General features: G+C 43.2%; 1 protein-coding gene across 4 annotated transcripts in view; it reads left to right on the top strand.

Moving 5' to 3' along the window:
• Window positions 1-23,128, top strand: part of LOC147880699 (cinnamoyl-CoA reductase 1-like) — a 258,556-nt gene that overhangs the window by 69,554 nt on the left and 165,874 nt on the right. For all 4 annotated transcript variants that reach the window (XM_087370753.1, XM_087370751.1, XM_087370752.1 and 1 more), the window contains exon 6: window positions 618-780. In XM_087370753.1, the coding sequence (XP_087226879.1) occupies window positions 618-780 (163 nt within the window). The remainder of the gene's footprint in view (window positions 1-617; window positions 781-23,128) is intronic.

Raw genomic sequence — 23,128 nt, 5'->3', positions numbered from 1 at the left:
TGCTCTGCAGGAATCTATGCTTCATATCTTCTAGCTTTGTCCGCATACTCGTGATTTGCTGGGTATCATTGGACAGTATCTGAGAACTCGTTTACCAAATGTTGTTTTTGGAAAATTCTTTTAGCTCTTTGGCATTCATCCATGGTGACCGGAGTTTGATTTGCATTTTACTTGGGTTAGATACTGGGCGCTTTGGACTTTATGGATAGATCGCAATCATAGGGTCTTTGGTGATCCTCAGTTATCCACTTTCTTTTTCTTCTGCAGATCTTTGCAGCAATCTCTCTTTGATTGTCCGCAAACTCACTTCATAGATTCTAATGTATATCTTTCTTATACTGAAATTTTCTGTTGATGTATTGTCCAGCTTTCCCTTTTTGGGAAGCTCTCTTGTAATATAAAGCAACAAAATTTTCACCCCAAAAAAAAAAGTGTGTGTGTGTGTGGGCGTGCGTGCATGTGCGTGTGCGCATTTATCTTCACAAAAAGGTGTGTATGTGCATTAAAATTTTTAATCCTTTTTGGTTACCAATGAAATGATTTAAGGTTACGTATTAGCTATAATGCTGAAGGCTATAACTCTTTTCCTTTGTTTATGGACTGTTCTGATTTTGTAGCATTGGTATATGCTTGGAAAAACTTTGGGGGAGCAAGAAGCTTGGAAGTATGCAAGGGAAGCGAGCCTTGATATGGTTGTAGTATGTCCTGTCTTGGTCCTAGGACCGCTACTACAACCAACAATTAATTCTAGCTCTCTTGTGATATTGAAATTGTTTAATGGTAAGCTGTTTGCTCATTACAAATAAATGTCAGGTTACGTGTTTGCCAATATTTTCTTTTTATATATACATTTTCTAATATAAGCTAATTGACATATTAGGAGTTATAGAGCATTGATTGAGTGGTCATCTGTGGGGCCCTTCAGACTAACTAATTAGCCTCCCCAAAACTTGCACTATAGGACACTGATGAGGGCTCTAACTACAATGTCCCTTCTTGTCCTAAACTAGAGTGATAGGTAAGGTCATGGACGCCAAGGGAGACTCTAGTTTGGGGTATTTGTCTTGTTTAAGGTGCTAAGGATTCTCATTGCATGGTGTAAGATTTCTTGCTAGGCCTTTGGGATGGCTATTTCAATCTTCTCTATCCATCATCTTGCCCTCCTCATGTGCAATAAGGCATCGAAAGTCACTCTTCTTCAAACCTGTATTTACGATAACATGCTTTGCAAAAGAAGGTGAATATTTTCCTACAATTGAGTTAGGTCATGGGGGCTAGGTCTAGCATTTGAGGGTGGACCCCCTTCCTTGGGGTTATGGGCATTAGTGAGTGCCAAGAGTGATGCCCTCTCCTTGAGAGGGACATCAGAAAATCACACCCCATCTTGAGTGCCCAAGTGCCCATTTATGGGACCAATCAAATGCATAGATTCAAACTGACCTAGCAACCATCCAAGAGAATGTTCTGAGGGCATTGGGTGTGATCACTCCCAATTCCTTTGGAAAGTAACATAGAATTCTCAACTCATGGCAAATCTCTTGATAAAGATTATCACTAGTACTGACAACTTATTGGAAGCACTTGATTTATTTGAGAATTCCATGTGGGGGCCAGCCCACCATTTGGCAGGTTGGAAAAGTTGTCAACTTGGGACAGCCCAGCCTTACATCTTGGGCAAATGGTGGGTTGGGCCTTAAAAGAAGCGAGCTCCCTCCCCCATTTTTTCCCACACCTTTTTCAGCTTCCTCTCCCTCATTGGATGCAGAAGCCCTCTTCCGTTCCCCATCTTGGTGCAGCCAACCTCCATTTCAGGCCCTCTTGGTGGTGTGACAGACTTTCTCTCTCCTGTGCCAGGTTCCTCTCTTTACAGCAGACTTTCTCTTTCTACAGTTTCAGGCTTCTCCTTTTGCAGAAATCCCTCTTTCTCTTCACCTCTGGATCAGCAGCCACACCTCTTTCTCTTCCCCCTAGCTTGGAGCAGCTACAACACACTCTCTCTATACCATTTCTCTCGCTTCCTTGCGTCAAATGTTTTAAGTATTTCTCCGGTTTGAATATGAGAGTTTCTTATTTGCAGTACCATTTTGCATTGAAATTTCTGCCTTTTCTAGAGATCTAGTGCATGCAACTAATGTGGGATGAAGTTGTGATTATGCAGGCATCTTCCTTGTGGATTGAGGTGCCCCTGCAATCAAATTCTCATAATTCATTAGCTCCAGTTTTTGAGTCATTCTTGTATATAGATTAACTCAAGCATTCTTGTCCTACATTTATGTCCATGTCCTTTCTTTCAAGAGTTTTGAGTCCAAGTTTGTAAGGTGCATTGCACATTGGTCTTGTATCTCCATTTGAGCAATAAAAGAGCTTGGATAAAAGAAGGGGAGGGAGCTGAGGGAGGCGGGTTGAGGGTCTTAGCCCCTCAACCCAAGTGTAATTGTGCATATCTCTTTGTTGCTTCTCTAAAATTATCAAGTTATGCAAGCTCTTATTCATGCAAACTCCATCCCAACATGCATCTATGAGCTTCTTGAAAAGTCTGTAAAAATAGTCCATAAATTCCTTTGTCCATTTGTTAAAAAGCATCATTGAGAAACTCCTTAGGTGTCAAGAAAGATTGGTTCTCCATGTCTCCATGGATTTGATTTGAGCCAGGATCTAATTACCCCCAACGAGTGTGCTTCGGATGAACCCCCACTAGTCACGGACCGTAGGGCACCATAAAAGTTCTCTCTTGCTTCTCATGAAGCTCCTCCTCATGAGGAGCCCTTCTCAGTGAGGTGCGCTTCCAAAAAAATCCATCGGTGGGAAGGATGCCATCCGCTCTGCTTCTTGGTCTTGTGGATGAACCCCCACTAGTCACGGACCTTAGGGCACCATAAAAGTTGTCTCTGTTCCTTTTCATAAAGCTCCTCATTATCAAGGAGCCCTTCCCAGTGAGGTACGCTTCGAAAAAAATCCATAGGTGGGAAGGATGCCATCTGCTCTCCCTTGGTCTTTAGGGTTTGGCATAGCAGACCATGGTGCAAAAGGAGGCTCTATAAGTGAGTACTCTAATTGCTTTTGTATTGAATATCCCATGTACCACGAGTTACGAAGAATCCTGTGTAAGAGTCACACAAATTTTTTGTGACTTCATCAAAGTTGCAGACTAGTAACCAAAATGTTGTCGCATGCATCCCCCAGTAAACATGGGCAAGATGCCATCTACCAGTAGCCAAACATGCCTCATGCACCCCTTGTGAAAACGCTAACAAAATGTATGTACGAGGCTATGGTCAATAGCACCTGGTTAGCACGATAGAGCTCTGCGAGCTCCATGACAACAACTTATAGCAAACACTCTCTAGCCGACACCACCCACTACAAGTGCCAATTCCGAACCGGGATCCTAAATAACGTGGAGTTCGCCTTGTGGAAAAAGCCTAGGGTATTACCCCAAGTGAGAGAGGTCTTTGTATTAGTGTAGAAGCCCATTGAGTTGGGCATATGATTGGATCACCGGAGGCGAAGCAATATTTGTCGAAGAGGAGATGTAACCTCTCTAGACTATTACCCAACCTGTCCACAAAAAGGGTTGTATCATCTACAAAATTTGAATCTAGTAGCTCCTCTTATTCGATTGGTAGACATGTGTCCCAATGATTTGAGAGAGCATCTTGGCCCCTCCACTACAAAAAGAAACTAGAAAGGGGCTAGCACGAACGTGCCACACGGAGTATGTGATTCATAAGGCCTCCTACGTATCGCCCACAAAGAGTAGTTAATTGGGGCTGCCTCTATCAAGGGACGAGAATGATCTGATTTATCAAGCTGAGCATCCCAATCTTCTCATGGTGCCCTACAGGGACCCAGTCTACCCTGTTGGAGGTCTTCTTGACACCCCGAAGGATCATGATAGATTGAGACTTTTGTTTGGCCCTATCAATGGCCTCCCAAAAAGTGACGATATTCTTCAAGATGCATGCTCTTGAGCAAATAGCATTTGGGTATTACGGATATTATGTAGGAGATGGGGGTATAGATATTCATGATGATCTTAGCTAAGATCTTTTAGACTATGTCCAAGAGGGTGATCTGTTGCTCTCCCTAACCCTCTTATTGTTGTCAAAGAGTAGAGGAAGATTATAGACCAAGTTTGTTAGAGGAGAGTTTGACTAGTCATGTAGAGTGAATTTGTGATTGTGTGGGCTCTAATAATTGGTGAAAGATCTTTGAATATCCTTTTAGTTGAATGTGCTTGAGTATAAGGCAAGGCTTCAGCTTGGATTTGAGGTCCAGGTGATTTTTAATGAAGACAATTCAAGGACGAATTGTAAAGCAATCTTGAAGCAGGAACAAGTTCTCAAAAGATCTAGTCTATGAATGGCTTGGTGGACACTTGGTACACGTATAGACTAGCAAGTTTGGTGTCCACTAGAGGTGTTCTTTTGGACTTGATCACATTTTGGTAGTTTAGGCTTGTTTTAATAAATTATTTATATACCAACTAGCTTGTGAATTTTGGTGCTTGCTTTGGTGGTCAAGTAGACGTTTTATAGGAGCACTTGTGGAGTGAGTTTGAGCATGATTGGAGTTTGGATGTGCAAGTTATTGGGCCTAACTAGTTGGCTTGTGTAAAGTGTGAACTAGCTAGCTAGCTAGTGTCTTGAGTGGTGATGTAACTACCAAGGTGGTTTGACCTGAGGGTCATTTGTTTATGCAAATACATGCCAAGACCACTAGCTTGCATCAAGAAACGAGCTAGTTTGTGCATATTACGGCACTTATTGCTGGCTAATTTTTGTGGGCTAAATTGAAGGTATCAAAGAATTGTGTGGTGCGTTTGCAAGGTCTTTCGGTATCTTTCTACACTATTTGGTATTAGAGCAACCACAAGTTGGAACTAGCGAGGATTTGCAAATCTGTCCTAGAGAGTGCAGGTCTCTATAGGGGGGTGGGGTCTTCTGCTTAGAACAGAGGCAGTCGATCAAACGAGCGATGTCGAACGAGCAGAACTAAATTAGCGAGCAAGAAAAAGCAAGCGAATAAAAAATGGTTGGGCTACGAAAACAATCTCATTGTATGTATGTACTTGTCATTAATAAAGATTTATAGTGCTTCATCAATATTAAACATGATTATAACATCATATTGCAAGTTGACATTGGTGATAGTTTTCTATATTCTCATGAGATGGACTTAAATAGAAATGGTTTGGCCATCAACAGGTACTATATAGTTGAAGTGCATCATTTGAGAAAAACATAACCTTACTATATGTATGTACTCATCGTTAATAAATATTTATAGTATCACTACAATTTTGAAGATAATTATAACATAAGCTTGCAAGTCTACATTAGTGATAGCGTTATTTATTCTCATGAGATGAACTTGCATAGAAATGCTTTGGCTACCAACAAGTAGTATATAGTTAAAGTGCATCATTCAATAAAAACTTCAACATTGAACATGATCATAACATAATATTGAAAGTAGACCTTGGTGAGAGTGTTCTATATATTTTCATCAAATGAACTTGCATAGAAAAGATTTGATTGTTTTTGGCCCAATGTATAGATAGAGTTCTAACATAACATGTTTTCTATTACAGGCAACCTTGCTCTAAATCTGGTGCAAGAAACTGGCAAAAATTCCATTAAGTTCAATTTTGATGCATGAAATTTTATTCAATGGTACAAAAGGACATGATAATCATCTAAATCATGTCTTGCCATTCGTTTTGATATGTAACATGACTCCATTTGGATTTGTAAATAAAATGGTATAGGACATTGAAATTCTCATGTTTTGGGCCAAAACAAGCAATGCGTTAATGGGCTCCCTATTTTGGCCCAAAACATGAGAATTTAGGCTTCTTAAATTCTCATATTTTGGGCCAAAGCCACTCCCTGTTTTGGCAAAAAACATGAAAATTTTAACGTCCTGTATCTTTTGGTTTACAAATCCAAATGGGGTCATGTTACATATCAAATCGAATGGCAAGGCATAATTTAGATGATTATCATGACCTTTTGCACCATTTAGTAAAATTTCATGGATCAAAATGTGAATTTGATAAAAATAGGGTCGATTTTGTTATATCAGATTTAGAGGAACTTTACCTAATAGGGACCATGTCAATATGCTGTCTGTTTTGGCTTCTACTATTGATTTCTATAAGCAAAGATTAATTTGTTTTGAAATTTAATTCATTTTAAAGAGAAATGCAGCTTAATGAGGGCTATGCGGAGTAAAGAAGAGCAAGGAAATGGGGCTTGGGGTGAGGACAATAGTCCAAGGATTGCTGCAGCCTATGAAACAGTTCTGTAAAATAGTGTGCACAGTAAGAAATTCCAATTCTACATAAATAAATAGAGATACGGATGTATTCAAGACTAATCAATCCCACTCCATTTTCTTGAGGAATTATAAATAACTCAGTTGAGATATATGAACTAGAACAAAGTGACTTAGTTGTTTCATACTTGGGTCGAGCTAGACTCAAAACAACATAGGCATTGCCAACGAATTTTCAATCTGTCATGTTCTAGGGGGGTATTTATCACGCTCTCACTGGGCCCGAGAATTTCTGATTCTTTGGCGGAAGCACATGAATAAGGTGACTAGTATCTTTGTATCCATTTAATTTTGTTAAGTGCCTATGCCTTCCTCCTAGTATTCAAAATGTTATATTTATAGGCTTATAAGACACCATGAGAGAAACTTTCTTGACTAGTTGGATAGGTTGGGAACACAACGGTAGTAGCTGTAATAGGAATTGAGTATGGAACAACTAAACCAAGGGCTCGTCTATGCCGAGTATCTTGCAAAATTTTGGGTACCTTTGATGAGATCTAGAAGAATTGGGAAGGAGAGGGCGAGGAAGGGGGGCCAGGCTCTGGAAGGAGTGTTGATGAGATCTAGAAGAAGTAGGAAGGAGAGGGCAGGGAAAAAGGAGGGGGGGGGGGGCCGAGGGGGGTTGGGACGAGGAGCTCTGGCATGAAATATAAGTACAACTTTGCGCAAAATTTTGAAAAGCGGGGATGGAAGGAAGCAAGGGCTAGGAAGCTTGTGGGAAGTTTGCAATGCCCAAAGGAGGATGGAGGGGGAAGGAGAGGGGAGGCAAAAGGAGCTAGGAGAGTGGGCGGAGGTTGTACAACTTTGGATGAAAGTAAAAAATACTGGGTGTAGAAGGCTGAAGCTAGGGCTAGGAAGGTTGTAGGAAGTTTGCAACACCCAAAGGAAGATGGAAAAGAAGTAGTGTAAGGAAGGAGTTGGGAGGCAGCAAGGGCCAACAGAGAGGGGAGGCTGGGCAGAGGTTGTGGGCAGGAGGAGCACTCCTTGAAACTTAATGTCCGTCACATTTTCTCAAATTTTATCCTCTTGCTGAGTAAAATGTTCTATTTCTTTTTTTTTTTTTAACTTTAAAATTTAGATTTCATTGCAATGTTTGCATATATTGTATCTCTTGAATTTCAGGCATGTACTAGTTGTCGAGGTCTAGCATTTGAGGGTGGATTATGGGCTTTAGTCTTGTGCAAGACTAGTATCTGATTGGGGGAAGAAACCCCACTACACCTGAGTTCCTGTGAATGGGGACCAATCAATTGCACAGCTTGTAGACTCATCCTACCATTACTTTGGAGAATGTCCTTAGTGCCTTGGGTGGGGACCTATGACATGATAAGGGGATTGAAGTTTGAAGATACTACAAGTTAAGACAACAAACTCAATTTACCTGTAGGATATATGGGAAATGCAAACCAAACTATTTTCCTTAGTTAGCATTAACTGTGCATCTTCATGTATAGATTGATTACAGAAACCCAACGATGAAAGTGGATCCAAAAACCCCAGTTTTATCTTGATTCGAACTGGGTGAGGAACCACAAAATCTGAAATGTGGCAAAATTTGCCACATGGCAGCATTGACATGTGGCAGATTTGCTATGTAGTACATGGCAGCAGAGATGTTGGACGTGATGGCCTACCACGATTTTCCATGCCAAGTGGCAGGACAATTCAGCTAAATGGCATGCAACTGGCGAGGTGAAGAGGCTTGCTCACATGTGGAAAGAGTTCTTGTTGGACTATGTGCTCCACCTATTGGCCCCTATTGCACCTGTAAGACAACTTTATCTTTCTCGCCTGATTTCCTGTTTCTACCTTAGCTCAGCTCACGGGCGATGGCATTCTTGTTGTTCCACCCAGCCAAACTCTCGTGGATAGCAGATCATCAGATTTCATCATTTTCTTCGTTATTTCTTTCATGCTTATCCATGAGACCCTCATTTCCCTAGATAGTTCTCCTTGCCAAATGTCAACATTTTAGCCTCTCCACTTGGTGCACCTTTTTACCCCTCTCTTGGGGCACATTAAAAACCACTTGCCCCTTGGCATTATTGCACATTTAGGTGCACCTAGGCTTTAGCACTCAGAACTACCTAGTCAATGCCATTCACCCTCACCTAGGACCTTGGCAGTTACTTCTCTTGACCATTTCAATTACGCACATTAACATTACAAAAGTTGGTCATCTAAGAGAAAATGCCCACCGATCTATCCGAGGTCATGCTATCTCGGCTAGAGCATAACATTCCTTCCCTCTTCAAGCATCAGCGTCCTCGATGATGAAATCTGGGAACGCTCTCCGTAACTGGTATACGGATTCTCAGGTAGCTTCCGATAGAGGCTGACCATGCCATGCACCAACACCGTGGGTATCTTCCGATTTCATATTTGCATTGTTCCTCGGTCCAGGATTCTTGTTGGCTTGCGCCTTGCAATATCCTCTATCTCCTGAAACAAAACCACACCTTTGATTAGTGAGTCACCTGTATGCAAAAATTTCTTTAAGCGCGAAACATGAAAAACCGGGTGCACCTTACACCCCTGTGGCAATTCCAATTTATAGGCTACACTGCCTATTCTCTTAAGAATTAACCACAGCCCACAGTATCGAGGTGATAACTTAGCACACTCTCCTGAAGTCAACGACTTCGAGTGCGAAGGAACTCTGAGAAAAACTTTTTCTCCTTCCTTAATTACCCTTATAGACCGGTTTTCATCCGCATACACCTTGGCTCTATCCATAGCCTAGCGGATATTAGCTCTCGCAAGTGCTAGCATCTCCCGCATCTGAACCACAAAGTTCGCGGCACTAGGCACCTTCTGAGGCACTCCAACTATAGTTGGATTTGCTGGTCTATAGCCATAGTTCAGTTCAAACGGACTGAATCCGGTAGAGGAATGTTTCCTATCATTGTAGGCAAACTCCAACAATGGCAACCACTTGTCCCATGTATGTTGCCTCAATGACACATATGCTCTCAGCATATCCTCTAAAGTTTGATTGACTCTCTCCGTCTGACTATCCGTCTCAGGATGATCCCCACTACTCATTCCCAACTCAGTCCTTAGTGTCTCAAATACCGCTGTCCAAAAATGACCGGTAAATCTAATATCTCTGTTTGACACTATGGATCTCGGCAATCCATGCAGACGAAATATATGTCTAATAAACAAATCCGCCACTTGCGGGGCACTAACAGACTCTCTAGTCGGAATGAAGTGAGCCATCTTGGTTAGACGATCAACCACCACAAAGATAGAATCATACCCTCCTTGTGTTGTAGGCAGCCCTACTATAAAATCCATGGAAAATTCTCTCCCACTTACTTAGTGGTATTTCCAAGGGCTGTAAAAGTCCGGGTGGGTTCACCCGCTCGGCCTTACTTACCTGACACGAAAAACACCGTGTCACATATTCATGAATATGCTTTTTCATCTTTGGCCAAAAGAAATCTCGCTTCCTTGATGTCCCGCACACGGGCTATCATGGCACTGTCGAATGACTCTCTGCCTGAGATCATTCTAACCAGGTACTACAACCTTGCCATTTCTAACTAGCATACCATCCCTTATGGTATATCTTGCATAAGTTTGGCCTTTTCTGGATGCCAGGTCATGCTTTTCACTTTCCTTGGGTTTTAACACATGAGCCTTAGGCTCATGTGTTAAAACTCGTCCACTTTTTTAGTTTCTCTTATCTCGGTCATTAGAGCACTCTCTCTAATATCGTGAAACTCAAGTTGTGCATAATGCGAGACAACGCATCAGCAACCTTATTGTCTTTTCCTCTTCGGTACCGAATCGTCAAATTAAACTCGTGCATGAGCTTTGCCCACCTAGCTTGGCGGCCCCTCAAGTCAGGCTGTTTACAAAAATGTTTCAGAGTATCATGATCTACATCCACATAAAACTCTGAACCATACAGATAATGCCTCCATGTTTTCAAAGCATGGATGACAGCATACAACTCTAATTCATGAGTTGGTTAATTCCTTTGAGAGGGAGAAAGCTTCTTGTTTTCAAAGGCTACTGGCCTTCCCTCTTGAAGGAGAACTGCTCCTACCGCAATGCCACTTGCATCGGTTTCTAGGAACAAGGGTTTTTGGGGATCAACTATTTTTAACACCGGTCCGGTAACCACAGCTTGTTTTATGGTGTTAAAACTTTCTTGTTGATTCTGTCCCCAATAAAAGGTACTTTATCTGAGGTCAGATCAGTCAATGGCAATACTATTCCGGAATATCCTTTGATATGCCTTCTATAAAACTGGACAAATCCCAAGAATGATCGCAACGCAGTCAGACTCTGAGGGATTGGCCAAGTTAGTATTGTAGCCACTTTCTTTGGATCCATTTCTATCCCCTGTGGAGTAATTATGAACCCTAAATATTCAAGCCTAACCATACATAGTATAGTTTTCTTCTTATTCACATAAAGACTGGCTTTCCTCAAAGTACTGAACACTATTCTTAAGTGTTCACGATGCTCAGTAATACTTTTACTGAATATCAGGATATCGTCAATAAAATGTACTACGAACTTTCCGATATACGGACGTAGTAAATCGTTGATAAGCATTACGAAGGTCGTTGGAGCATTGGTAAGTCCGAAGGGCATTACCAAAAACTCATAATGACCAAACCTACTTCTAAAAGCGGTTTTATGCACATCCTCGGCTCTGATCCGGATTTGATGGTAGCTGCACTTAAGATCTATCTTGCTGAAAATCACGGCTCCATGTAATGCATCTAGCAAATCATTAATCCGAGCCATCGGATACCTTTGCTTAACAGTGATATTATTCAATGCTCTGTAATCTATACAGAGGCCAAACGTATCATCCTTTTTCTTCTTTAATATCACTGCCGAAGCAAAAGGTGAGAAACTCGGTTGAATCTGCCCCAACTTGAGGTATTCTTCCAGTTGTCTACGTACCTCTGCCTCTTCGGTAAAACTCATTCTATAGGGAGGTCTATTTACAGGTTCTGCCCCCGGGATCAGTTCAATCTTATGTTGAACTTTCCGCTCTGGAGGTAACCCATAAGGTAGTTCATCCCTAAAACATTCAGAGAACTCCTCTGTTATAAGATTAGCCAGCTTGGCCATCTCACCACTTTGCGTAACATGAGTGCTAGCCGAAGAATCATCCACCGGCTCTACCGATGCCGTGCAAAGGAATAAAAACTCTACTTGAGCTTTTCTGATTTCCATCACGGAAACCAACGGTCCCTGAGGTATATCTTTTTCACCTCGCAAGACATAAAGCACATCATTCATCTTGAATTGATAGACGTGCTTTTTTCGATCAATGGCTGGATTCTTCTTAGAATGTGACGCCATACCCAGGGCTACATCTGCATGAGCAAGCTTGGTCATTTCAAAATCAAGCTTCTCAGCATAGTCCTGAATCCGAAGCTCCAACTGGGTAACCCTTAGGTCCCATACTTCAGTTGAACTTCCATCTACCATCCTGACTGTATACGCATAGTCAGATGGACTTGTTTTTAATTTCAGCCTCTTCACGAGCTTGGAGTTAATCACATTGTGAGTTGACGCCGAGTCAAACAACACAATGACATCATGACTGGCCACTTGCCCTTTCATTTTAATTAACTCCGTATCATTGAAGGCTGTATACCCCGTTGCTGTGGGCTTAGATAGGCTGTTATCAGGTGCACTCGTCACTAACTTAGCAACAGACACACATAACAAACAAGGTACTAACCTCTGAGAAGGTCCCGCCAGTTGCATCTGCATATGTTCCGCATTGGGACTCTCCTGCATTTCCACGTCGCATTCAGATATTATCATATTAGCCGTGCGACGGTCTTTATTCAGTGGACAATCCTTTCACTGATGTCGCTGAAGGCAGCCGAAGCACAATCCTTCTTTCCTAGCTTTCTCTTTCTGTTCAGGGGTCAACGAGGACTTTGACCAAGCCCGGGCTGCCATTGGAGTTATTTTCCTTTTCACCCCAACGGTGGTACTTGTTTTTACTGGTCCCTCAACCGGCTTCACCTGCTTGGTTTGGCCACTTGGCTGCGAGACACTTGTCTTTGAAATCCATTTCCTCTGAAATCCCCCTTTTCTCGGGTGCTCATACTGAGTCCCTGCCTGCACAAATCCACCAGATCTGCCTCTGGCATCCTCATAGTTCAGGGCTACTGCTATAGATTCTTCTAATGTAGTCACATACTTAGCCCGAACTTCCATTTTGATTTTGTCGTTCAGTCCATAGATATAGTCTTTTCTGAACCGACATAGGGAGAGGGTCTGTTATTTTCATAACACATTCCCTTAATTTGTCAGTGTACTCTGCCACTGACAGACTCCTCTGACGAAGATTTCTATAAGCATCCCAAGCTTGGGATTCTTCATCAAGTGGGAGAAAGTGTTTCTTGAATTCAGCTTTAAACCCTTCCCAGGTGGTTGGAGCAACTTGATCCTTCTGTTGCTTTATCCACCATCTGTCCGCTGCCTCAATAAATAGGTGTGTGGCCTCGCGGATTTTCTTTAGATCGGATCAAATTTCACAAATGGCGAAGGCTTCTTCCCACTTGTGTAACCAAACCTCGATCACATCAGAGCTGTGCTCGGTCATCCAACCAGCGTACTTCTCCGGTCTATAATTAGCGATATTAGGCACTTTGACCCTTGCGCGCTCTAAGGAATGTATACTGGGCTCTGGCTCTGCTGGAGCTTTGCCCTTATCAATTCTAGACGGTCTAGCCGACAAGGCTTGCACTATCTCCTTGATCTCATTTTGACCAGCATTCACTTGAAGCTGCTGGTTCATAATCTGCTGTAAAGCATCTTCTAATATCGAAATCCTACCAATCAGAGTAGGTGCTGCATGATGTGACATCTATTGTGTAGACTGCACTCTAGACTCACTAGGATTCACCCTAGAATTCTGCCCTTCTGCCTCCATAGTTCCACAATGGAAGATGGGGTGTTTTTTTTTTTTTTTTCAGTCTTTTCTAAAACCCAAATAACCAATATATACACCCTTCACTTCTGTTCTGCTTTCCTGTGTTTTTTTTTCTTCGGTACAGAAATAACAGGACCATATGAAAACAGAAAAAAATCTGCATGGAAAGAAAGGGCTCCCTAGTTGTTTCGCAACGATCCGGGCTGCTCTTTCTCAGACGTACAGTCTCCCTTCGAAGTCCATTCCAACTAGGTTGTGCAGGGGCCTTCGAATGCCTCGGAGGTGGTGCTTCTGCAGATCAGCAAGCGAGATGCGACTGGATATGCGGGCTATTGATTGACGTGACACCTTCATGCTACATAGGCTATCATCCCGCTCCCAAAATCATATATTGCCAACTGTATGGCCTGGTTTCGTCAACCGCGCGCAGCCTGTTTCAATTCTCTGTGACCAGCTGCTAGGTGCGAAAATTCGCCAGATTGATCTTGCAAGAGAACTTGCTACAAGGGTCTGCGCCAGCCCCCTCAACCTCGCGAGATAAATATATGCGTCGATCAGAGGAGGTCTCGTAATATTCGACGGATCACGTCACCTCTGCGCTGCCTTACGTGACCCTGAAATCCCGCCACAAACAAGGACTCCGTCTGGTCTTCTTTTCCGTCGACCGTCGAACCAACTGCGCTGTCCCAAGCTCAGCCGTCCGTTAATTAAAGTCCTTCGCAGGCCACGGTAGCCATTCCACCATTCAGCACGTCAACAGGCGACTCGTCAGCGACGGCTTTTCTCGACGTCAATTACCAACTTCCGTCGGTCTCTTCGTCAACGCCTCACGGGCTTCCCTCAATTTGCTTGTATAGACCCGCGTCACGGACAGCCAACGATCCTTCCCTCACCTAGCTCGTCGCTCTTCCCATGATCTCTTTTCTTGCCTTGAGCTCTGATACCAACTGTAAGACAACTTTATCTTTCTCGCCTGATTTCCTGTTTCTACCTTAGCTCAGCTCACGGGCAATGGCATTCTTGTTGTTCCACCCAGCCAAACTCTCGTGGATAGCAGATCATCAGATTTCATCATTTTCTTCGTTATTTCTTTCATGCTTATCCATGAGACCCTCATTTCCCTAGATAGTTCTCCTTGCCAAATGTCAACATTTTAGCCTCTCCACTTGGTGCACCTTTTTACCCCTCTCTTGGGGCACATTAAAAACCACTTGCCCCTTGGCATTATTGCACATTTAGGTGCACCTAGGCTTTAGCACTCAGAACTACCTAGTCAATGCCATTCACCCTCACCTAGGACCTTGGCAGTTACTTCTCTTGACCATTTCAATTACGCACATTAACATTACAAAAGTTGGTCATCTAAGATGAAATGCCCACCGATCTATCCGAGGTCATGCTATCTCGGCTAGAGCATAACAGCACCAATTGTTCTAAGGAATCCAAAGTCGTCTAAAGTTTGGTAGAGGGAATCCAAGATCTTGCTTCACAATGTAGTAACTGTCATCATGTATGCTTTAGCAATCAAGAGAAGGAAGATGAATGAGAGGGGAGCATAGGAACCTCTTCCTCTCAGTAGAGGTGATCAAGGATCATCACTCCATGCTGCATTTACTATAGTTGTGGATGCCTCAAAACGTGAGAAAGAAAGAAAGTCTATTAATGTCCGCAGGAGACCAACAGGTCTATGGGACAGCAAAAACCCATTTAGCACATCTACTTAGGGAGGGCACATGGCAGCTCCGAAGGAAAGCAAAAAACAACTCTGTTATTTATAGTACTACATAATACTCTGAAAAACATAATCAGCCATACATCGGTTTAAGATTGAGAGTCTTTGGGTTTAGATTTAAACTCTTTGATGAGTGTTGTACCTTCACGATATACTGCCCATTTTCCATCTTTCCTAGCATCCTTGACCTTGGCTAATTTCATTGTCTTATCCTTCAATTGAGCTCATGTGAGTTCCTCAACTATCCATACCTTGGTCCCTTTCAACTAGTAAGATTGTCGGAGAAGCTTGATCTGTAAATCTCGTGAGTTAAGCGTGATGATAGCATGTCCTTTAGAATGCCAGATATTAGTTACTCCATCATCCTCATCGTCAACTATCTATTCAATGTCAGGCATGGCTGCTTTGATGTTTGCTAAAGTCTCACTGAAAGAGTCCTCCTCCTTGTACCAGCTCTAGAGGAGCTCCTCTACTCTAATCTTCAAATGCATTCTCACGTCTGGCTTCATGTTCCTTGATCTTTTCTTGAATATCAGCTTTACTAGTGTTTGTATCTACCTCCACAGTCACTTTCTTCTTAATTGTTTGTATTTCGGTGTGAACTAGGTCTTTAACTGTAGAGATTACTTGACGGTAGGGGGAGAAGCCTTACAAGACTTCACACAACCTCATTAATCACCACTTGTTTTCCAAGTCCTTCAAGAACCTGAAGTCTAGCTGTCACATCAGCAAGTTGCATCTGTAACTCTCTAACTTGCTGCTGTAAATAGAAAATCTGTTCATGGTGCCCAATGATAGGTCGGTTTAGGCCTCCTCGTAGGTACGTATGCGCATACGGGGAGGGTGTTTTGGCTGCAATTGTAGCATATCGGATCCTGTTGGTTGAGGTTGCTGGGGTTGAAGGGGATTTCAAAGCGAGGCTTGGCTTCAAGGAAAGGCTTGGTCATTCCATGCTGGCCATCTCTATAGGTGGTTCATCCCAACTAGGGGTTAGAAAAGGAAAGAGACTACCCCGAGCCTTGGCACTAATGTGCCCTTGAAGAAAACTATTCGATAATCTATTGGCGGCAGTGTTGATGAACTACTGAAGATGAATGAGGGGAAGATAGATGATGAATGGAAAGTCGAGGTGGAAAATCAATAGAGGGAAATTGGGAACGGCAAAGCTAGGTGGGCTTGCAGCCTACCCAGCTAGAATTCTACATGGGGTACGGAGGCCTAAGAACATGGGGTACGGAGGAAGCTCTTTATGGCGGCCAAGCCTACAAGAAAGAGGTGAAACACAAGTAAGAGTAGGTGGAAGAAGGGGAGTTAAATCCTCTCCATTCCAAAGGGAAAGGCGATCAGAAATGCAGCTCAACAAGTTCCATGTGGGGAAAGAAGAGCAAGGAAATGGAATTTGGGGTGGATGCGATCTATGGAATAGTTTATGTGATAGTGTACAAAACAAGATATTGTAGAATTTCATCCCGTTCTATATAAATAAACAAAGAATCGTTGTAATTGCGAAAGAGAGTGAACCTAGTTGGGGTACAAAGGTTCAATTGGTTAGAGCACCACACTGTCAAGTTTGAGGCTGTGGGTTTTGAGACTCCTCAATCCCGCTTGTTTTTTTCCCCAAAGAAAAGACTTCTATTAAGTATGGCAAAAGCTCCTTGAGCAAAGATCAAGAGAAGATTACATCATGCAAGGCATGAAAAAATAAAGATGCCGTGATAGGATCAAATCAAGCTACTATAATAGAGCTTGAAAAAGCCAAGCTTGAGGTTGAAAGTGCCACCTCAATCCTGCGGAGGATTCCAAGAACAATGGGGAGCCACTCTTCTCCAATGTATGTACCGTATCTGTCCAAATTCTAGCCAATGTGTGTAGGATGGTGGACCTTGGAACCCTACAAGTCCTCTGTGCATCTGTACGCCTTGCTGGAATGCATGCCATAATCTCCCATCATTTATCCACAGAGGCATGTGCAGGTCTTTAAGGAGAGGCAAGGACACCATTTAGAGAGCATGACTCAACCAAATGTCACTAAATCAAAAAATCCCAAGAAGAGTCATGTCTCATAAAACACCAAAGGCCTTGAGAGGGAAAGCCAGGCTACCAAGCTGCAAGTCATGGAGAAAGGAGAAAGGCATAAAGGTGCTCAATAATCTAGCCATTCCCTTCCAAACGATCCTCGCATGTTTGCATATCCATAAATAATGCTGAATAGTCTCCTTAGCAGAAAGGCAACTAATACAAGTAGAGGCTACCTTGAACATACACCTCCACTAGCTCACTCCACACACCTCCACTGGCTCACTGCAACCTTGCCATGAATAGAAAGCCAAAAGTCTTTCTATTCTTGAGGGATTTCCAGAGTTTCTTCCTAAAGGATTTCTGCAAGTTTGTAGAAATCTGAAAATTCTCCTAGTGAGAGCTCTGGTGGGCTCCCAGCCTTTAGGGTTTAGCTGAATTTGCTCGGCATTACTAACTGTGTAACAAAAGAAGGGGAGGCTCTTCTCTCCACGCCCTACATCAAACCATTCTCACTTCCTGGTCTCCCACTGCAAACACATTATGGGGAGGCTTCGATTGAGCCAAATCCTCCTGGAACCAAAGGGAATGTGATATAGGTTAGGGTCTAGGTACATCTTGAAGCGAAAAAAATTGCTCCACATGGCCTACAACCCTGATAGGCTAAAATGCGATATGTATAAGTATATTATCCGTAGACCTGGACGACCTGCCCCTAGAATGAACATCAATGACGAAGGCATCCCTGTCTGATCCTCGTAGTTCTATAACCTAAAGTGGGATCCTTGAACTTGTAAAGGTCTAAAGACAAATAGAGTGAGACCCAAGCCTATCCCCTGCCAATAACCCAATTCAAGGGTATGGCTGCATTAGTCGGCTGGATTATTCATTCACATTCTCTAAGGTGAGTCTACGATCATCTAGAAGCAACTAAAGTGTTTCCAAGAACCCACAAAGGAAGCGTGGCCTCTCTCCCATCTAAACCATTGCATATAATGAGAAGTACGCCATGATCATATTGTCATTGCACATGACACGCTACCTATCAATCTTTTCTCGAGAGGAGGGGAAAAATCTCCAAGGAATACTTCTAAAGCTGGTCTAAGCTTTCAGGATAGCATCCTTAAAAGTGGAGGAGGGAGCCCTAAGAGATGGGTTGAGTTAAAGATCCACCTAGCATTATCATCCAACGTCCGCGTGTGGAAGGAAAACAAGACTGTATGCATCGAATGGAAAAACATCCCAAGGTCCTATCCAGGCAAAAGTCCTTTGATCACCATCTTCCATAATCAAACTCTACTCTGCAAGTCTGGATCTATCATATTCAGACCTCATTCCCGCTTGGGCATGATCAGAGTCTCCCCGGCCACCTTGGCTCTAGTGTCTGCTGAACCATCTAGTCCACTCTAAAGAAAATTCCTTATCGGCCTTTTGAGATGAGTGATACAGTCCCCAGAATGGCACCAACAAGAGTAAACAACCTAAAAAGGAGTTTTCTCCTTATACTCTTCAACACTGGAGCCATTTGTTGCGAAGGAGAGATGCCCCCATCGACCTGGCAGCCCAAATATCTCGCAGAAGCACTCGTCTAAATCCAAGTAAAATGGAAATCAGCCCCTCAAGTTGGAGTGTCCGGGTCACTAATCTAAAAGCCATTGGATTATTCCAATTGATGTGTGCACCTACTGCATAACAAAATAAATCCAAGGCTGCTCTGAAAGAAGTGAAAAAAACAGTAGTGTCATTGGCCAGCTCACTATCCAAGAGCTCCTCATCTTGTCTCAGGTGAAGTCTCAGCCCAATAATGTCTGTTTGAGATCTCGAAAATATGCTTTAGGTAGGTAAGAGGGCATACTCGGCGAACTGATCTAGAAATTAGAAGCCTCTCTTCCCTTTCTTCTTTGATAAGCATGTGGCTATGGGCTGATCTATACAAAGAGGAAACCGCTTTGATCCATGCAAGTGAGAATCTAAAGTGTACAAGGGTACCTCCAAAAAGACCCAATCTATTTTGTCATAAGCCTACTCCAAATTCAAGAGTAGAATGGTAAGGCATTGGCTGCTATGCATAGCCCAATTTTGAAGCCTTCCAAAAAGAGAAGATATTATAAAAAATGCTTTTGCCATTGATGAAGTCTGTCTGCGTATCGTGATTAAGATTTGGAAGAATTGGCTACAAGTACAGATTGATAGCTTTAGCAAAATCGTATAAAAGTTTTGTAAAAGAGTGATGGGCTTCCATTGGGAAATGAAATTTCTGCAACCTCCCTTTGGAGCAAGATTAATGAGACTCTGTATAAGTGAATTAGACCTAGTTCCAGAGTCCCAAACACTTGGCAAGGCTGAGGTAGCATGGTTTTCAATCATGTCCCAAAAAGCAATAAAAAAGGAAGGTGTAAACCTATCTTGACCTAGACATTTTCCTTTGTCTTCGGTAAGAAGTACAAATCTGAATTCTGGATTAGTGAAAGGTGCATTCAGTAAGACTCTCTTATGTGGTTTCATCAATAGTGGACTATGCTGCCAACCTTGGTGCCTGGCATCATCTCTGGTAGGTGAGTCTGGGTTTGCTGAAAGGAGGGAGGAATAAAAGTCTGTAGCTATCCACAAGAGGGCATCATGGTCTACTGCAAAACCTAGTAGAGTCAATAAACTGAGGAGCGCTTTCTCTACTGTGTCTTGGGCCAAGAGTAGAAAAAAGTGTTTAGTGACTCTCCCTCCTATCCTAACCTAAAATGATTCCGGTGCATGAAAGGCATACTTTGCTTTCTGATTTAGCAAAATTTGCTGATGAGCCATTGCTGTAGAAAGGCGCTCCTGAATTCAAGCATCTATAGGCCTTTTTTGCTCTTCCCTTTGTGGAGCTGTTAACTACCATTGAAGGCCCATCTCCTATTTGAGATTGTCATGTCTCTTGCTGCTAGCAATAACATGATAAAAATCATAAAGAACAGATAGGGTTGTTGCCACATGTGAAGGAGATGACACTCCACCCGGCAAAGGAGATATTCAAATTTGTAAAACATCCTGTGTGATACACTCCTCTTCATACACAGAATTGGAATCCTAATTTTGGTAGAGTTACGCCTCTCATGAGGCTTTGGAATCACCAGATCCATCGGTGAAGTGGAAACCTCTAGTGCAATGCACACCGAGCACCTCTATCTAATGCCCAATCATCAACATACAACATGCTAATCTACGCATGGATGGGCATATGCAGCCTCTTGTTTGACCACGAGAATAGGAGCGAATGAGAAAGAGTCTAAAAGGCATCATTTGTCCAATTACCTCTACCACTGAAGTGGAAAAGGAAGGCATCCTGGATTAGAGGAGTATCCTCTCTCTACAAATCAGCCCATAGCCAGGTGCTCATTGGGGGGGGTAAGAGAGGACAGATTCCAGATTTCCAAATCAGTTCGCGAGGGATGTCCTCTTGCCCCTTTTCTTTTTCTGTTTGTGGCAGAAGCTATGAGTATTTACCTTAGATCTCAAGCTGATATTTATGGGCTGAGGCTTCCTATCCGCCAGGAAGAAGAGCTCCTGGATAGTGAGCTGGGAGATGACACGGCTGTTTTTTGGATACCACCCCTAGGACACTCACTTCCTTCCGGACAGCGTTAGATTTATTTTGCATGGCTACAGGTGCACACATTAATTGGCATAAATCCAATGTTTTTGGATTTGTGATAATGACACCCCGGATTGGGGTAATGATATTGCCTTCACTTGGGTACAGAGGGGCGTCTCCGTCAGATATTTGGGCTTCCAGGTTGGGGTGGGCATCTCTCCCTCACAACAGTTTGCTCCAATGTTGGGGAGCATCAGAAGAAAGCTCCTTTTCTAGAGCTCAACCAAACTTGACATGGCTTCTAGGGTGGTGGTGGTTAACCAGGTTCTTCTAGCCACAACATGGTTTGTATGCTCTTGTTGGTGCCACTCTAGGGATTGTATCACTCAACTTAAGAGGCCCGTACGAAACTTTTTATGGAGTGGTTTAGATGGCACAACTGATGTTACAGCTAGGGTGGCTTGGGAGACCTTGATTCTTCCTACAAGAGAAGGGGGTTTGGATATCATCGACCCGGATCTACAGTGCAGAGCCTTACTCTGCAAGTTTGTTGTGAGAGGACTTATGCCAGGGTAAGAGCCTTGGAAGGATTTCCTTATCAGATGCATACAATCTTGCATGCCCTCTTCAAGAGAGGATTGGGGACACACAGTACAAGATGGGTTTTCACCACAACTCACCTCAGATCTCCCTCTTCCCCTCTTATGGTTGCTATCCTGAAATCATGGGCCAGCTTCAGGAGTAAACTTCGCAGGATTCCCTCTTCCACTTGTGAAGAGATTGAAAGGCAGCCTATCATGTGGAATGATAGTATTTTGGATGAGCATGGCAGACCACTTGGAGCTTCTCCTTACATGCAATGGCCAAGATGGGAGAGGGGCCCTGCATCTACCGTGGGAGCATGGAAAGCATTCAGGAAGCTTCCTGCAGACCGACAGGCCTAAATGGTTCTTAATTTCAGAGGAAGTGCAGGGAGAGTCCAGCAGATTGATGCAGCCTTGCCCTTGGATTGGGTGGACATAGATGACATGCCTATTACTTGCTCCACCTGGATGGGGGCATTTTTCAGATTGGGAGTTTCTTTACAGGTGATTGCTTTTCATGACACACGAGGATGCTTTAGTCTTTGATGTTTCTTCGGGGGGCAGGCTGTCTAGATCCATAGACGATATCTTGTTGGAGGTACCGTTTCATTCAGTCAGGACAGTGGGCTTCATGGAGCATGGCTCTCTTTCACAGTGTTATTTGGATCTTGACCCACTTCTCATCGACTTGGGCTCATGGAGGCTGTGGCTCTATGGAGGTGTCCCAATTAAGTTTTTCCAGTGGGACTCTGGGGAATTATAATGGATAGACGAAGGGCACCGAGAGAAGGGCATCCCCTTCTTTCATTACATGGTCAGTAATGCCAGAAAATTCTAGCTCAGCTGTAGGGATTGGAGGCCTACCAGAGCTCCTCATTGGGAGAACTTTCAGATTTCTGCTGACTTGCAGAAAATTTTTTAGCAGAGGCTCTAGAAATCCCACCAGAATAGAAAAATCACTCTTTTCTTTTGGCTTTCTATTCATGGTGGGATAGCAGTGAACCAATGGAGATCCAGGTTCGGCGTTGACCCTTCTTGCCCTCGTTGCCTTTCTGCTTTGGAGACAATATAGCATTGTCTTTGGGATTGCAGACAGGCGAGAATCATAAGGAAGGGGATGGTAAGACTTCTCAACACTTTTGTTGGCCTACCTTTCTACATGACCTGGGGATCAGTGGCTTGGTTCACTCGTTCAGGGCCCCAGTCTTCTTTAAGAGACTTGACCCCTCTTGGGCTCTTCACATCCGATGACACCTTGTGGAGTCGCGCTCTCTAGAGGATGTTCCAGCCACTCTCTTCAAGGCTGCTCATTCCTCGGTTGACTCTCCATGGGAGGTCTTAGCTAGCATTGCAGCATGGCACATTTGGAGAGCCAGATGCACTGAGGCTTTGGAGGGTTCTCAGGTTCACCCTTCTCAGATCTTGGCCAATTACGGTACACACTCTGATGGCCATTTGGATGACCATGCAGGGATCATCTCGAGCAGCCTCCTCTAGGAGAGTTACTTTTCTCAGAGATTGGAGAGACTATCCCTTCTTTGATGAGACTTCTATAGGGTTGAGTTGGCATTTTCAGCCTCAGTGTTGGTTTCTTTCTACCTCATTCCTCTGAGGTGTTTTGATTACATGCTTAGCATGTTGTATTTCCACACAGAGCTTGCTCTAGCGAGTTTCTTTCTTACTTAATAGAAGTCTCTTTTTTGCCCCCCCAAAAAAAAAGAAAGGCATTTCAAGCTGCTCTATGCAACGAGTGAATGCCACTGTCTTCTCTCTTTTTATCAGAAGGCAACTTCACCATTTTGAAGTCCATTCCAATAATCCATGAGCTTGCAATGGGGGCCTAGGAGAGAAGTTCCTTCTTGAAAAGGACATGATCCCTTCTATCATTGAAAGCATATAGGTTAAGGAGAGTAACCTTGTATCCCCCAATAAACAAAATGACTCACTGTGCTCTAGAGGGT

Source organism: Dipteris shenzhenensis, chromosome 32 (genome assembly GCF_047967505.1).
Source record: "Dipteris shenzhenensis isolate YYH24624 ecotype China chromosome 32, Dip_SZ_1.0, whole genome shotgun sequence".
Classification (NCBI taxonomy): Eukaryota; Viridiplantae; Streptophyta; class Polypodiopsida; order Gleicheniales; family Dipteridaceae; genus Dipteris; species Dipteris shenzhenensis.
This window is presented reverse-complemented; position numbering and strand designations above follow the sequence as displayed.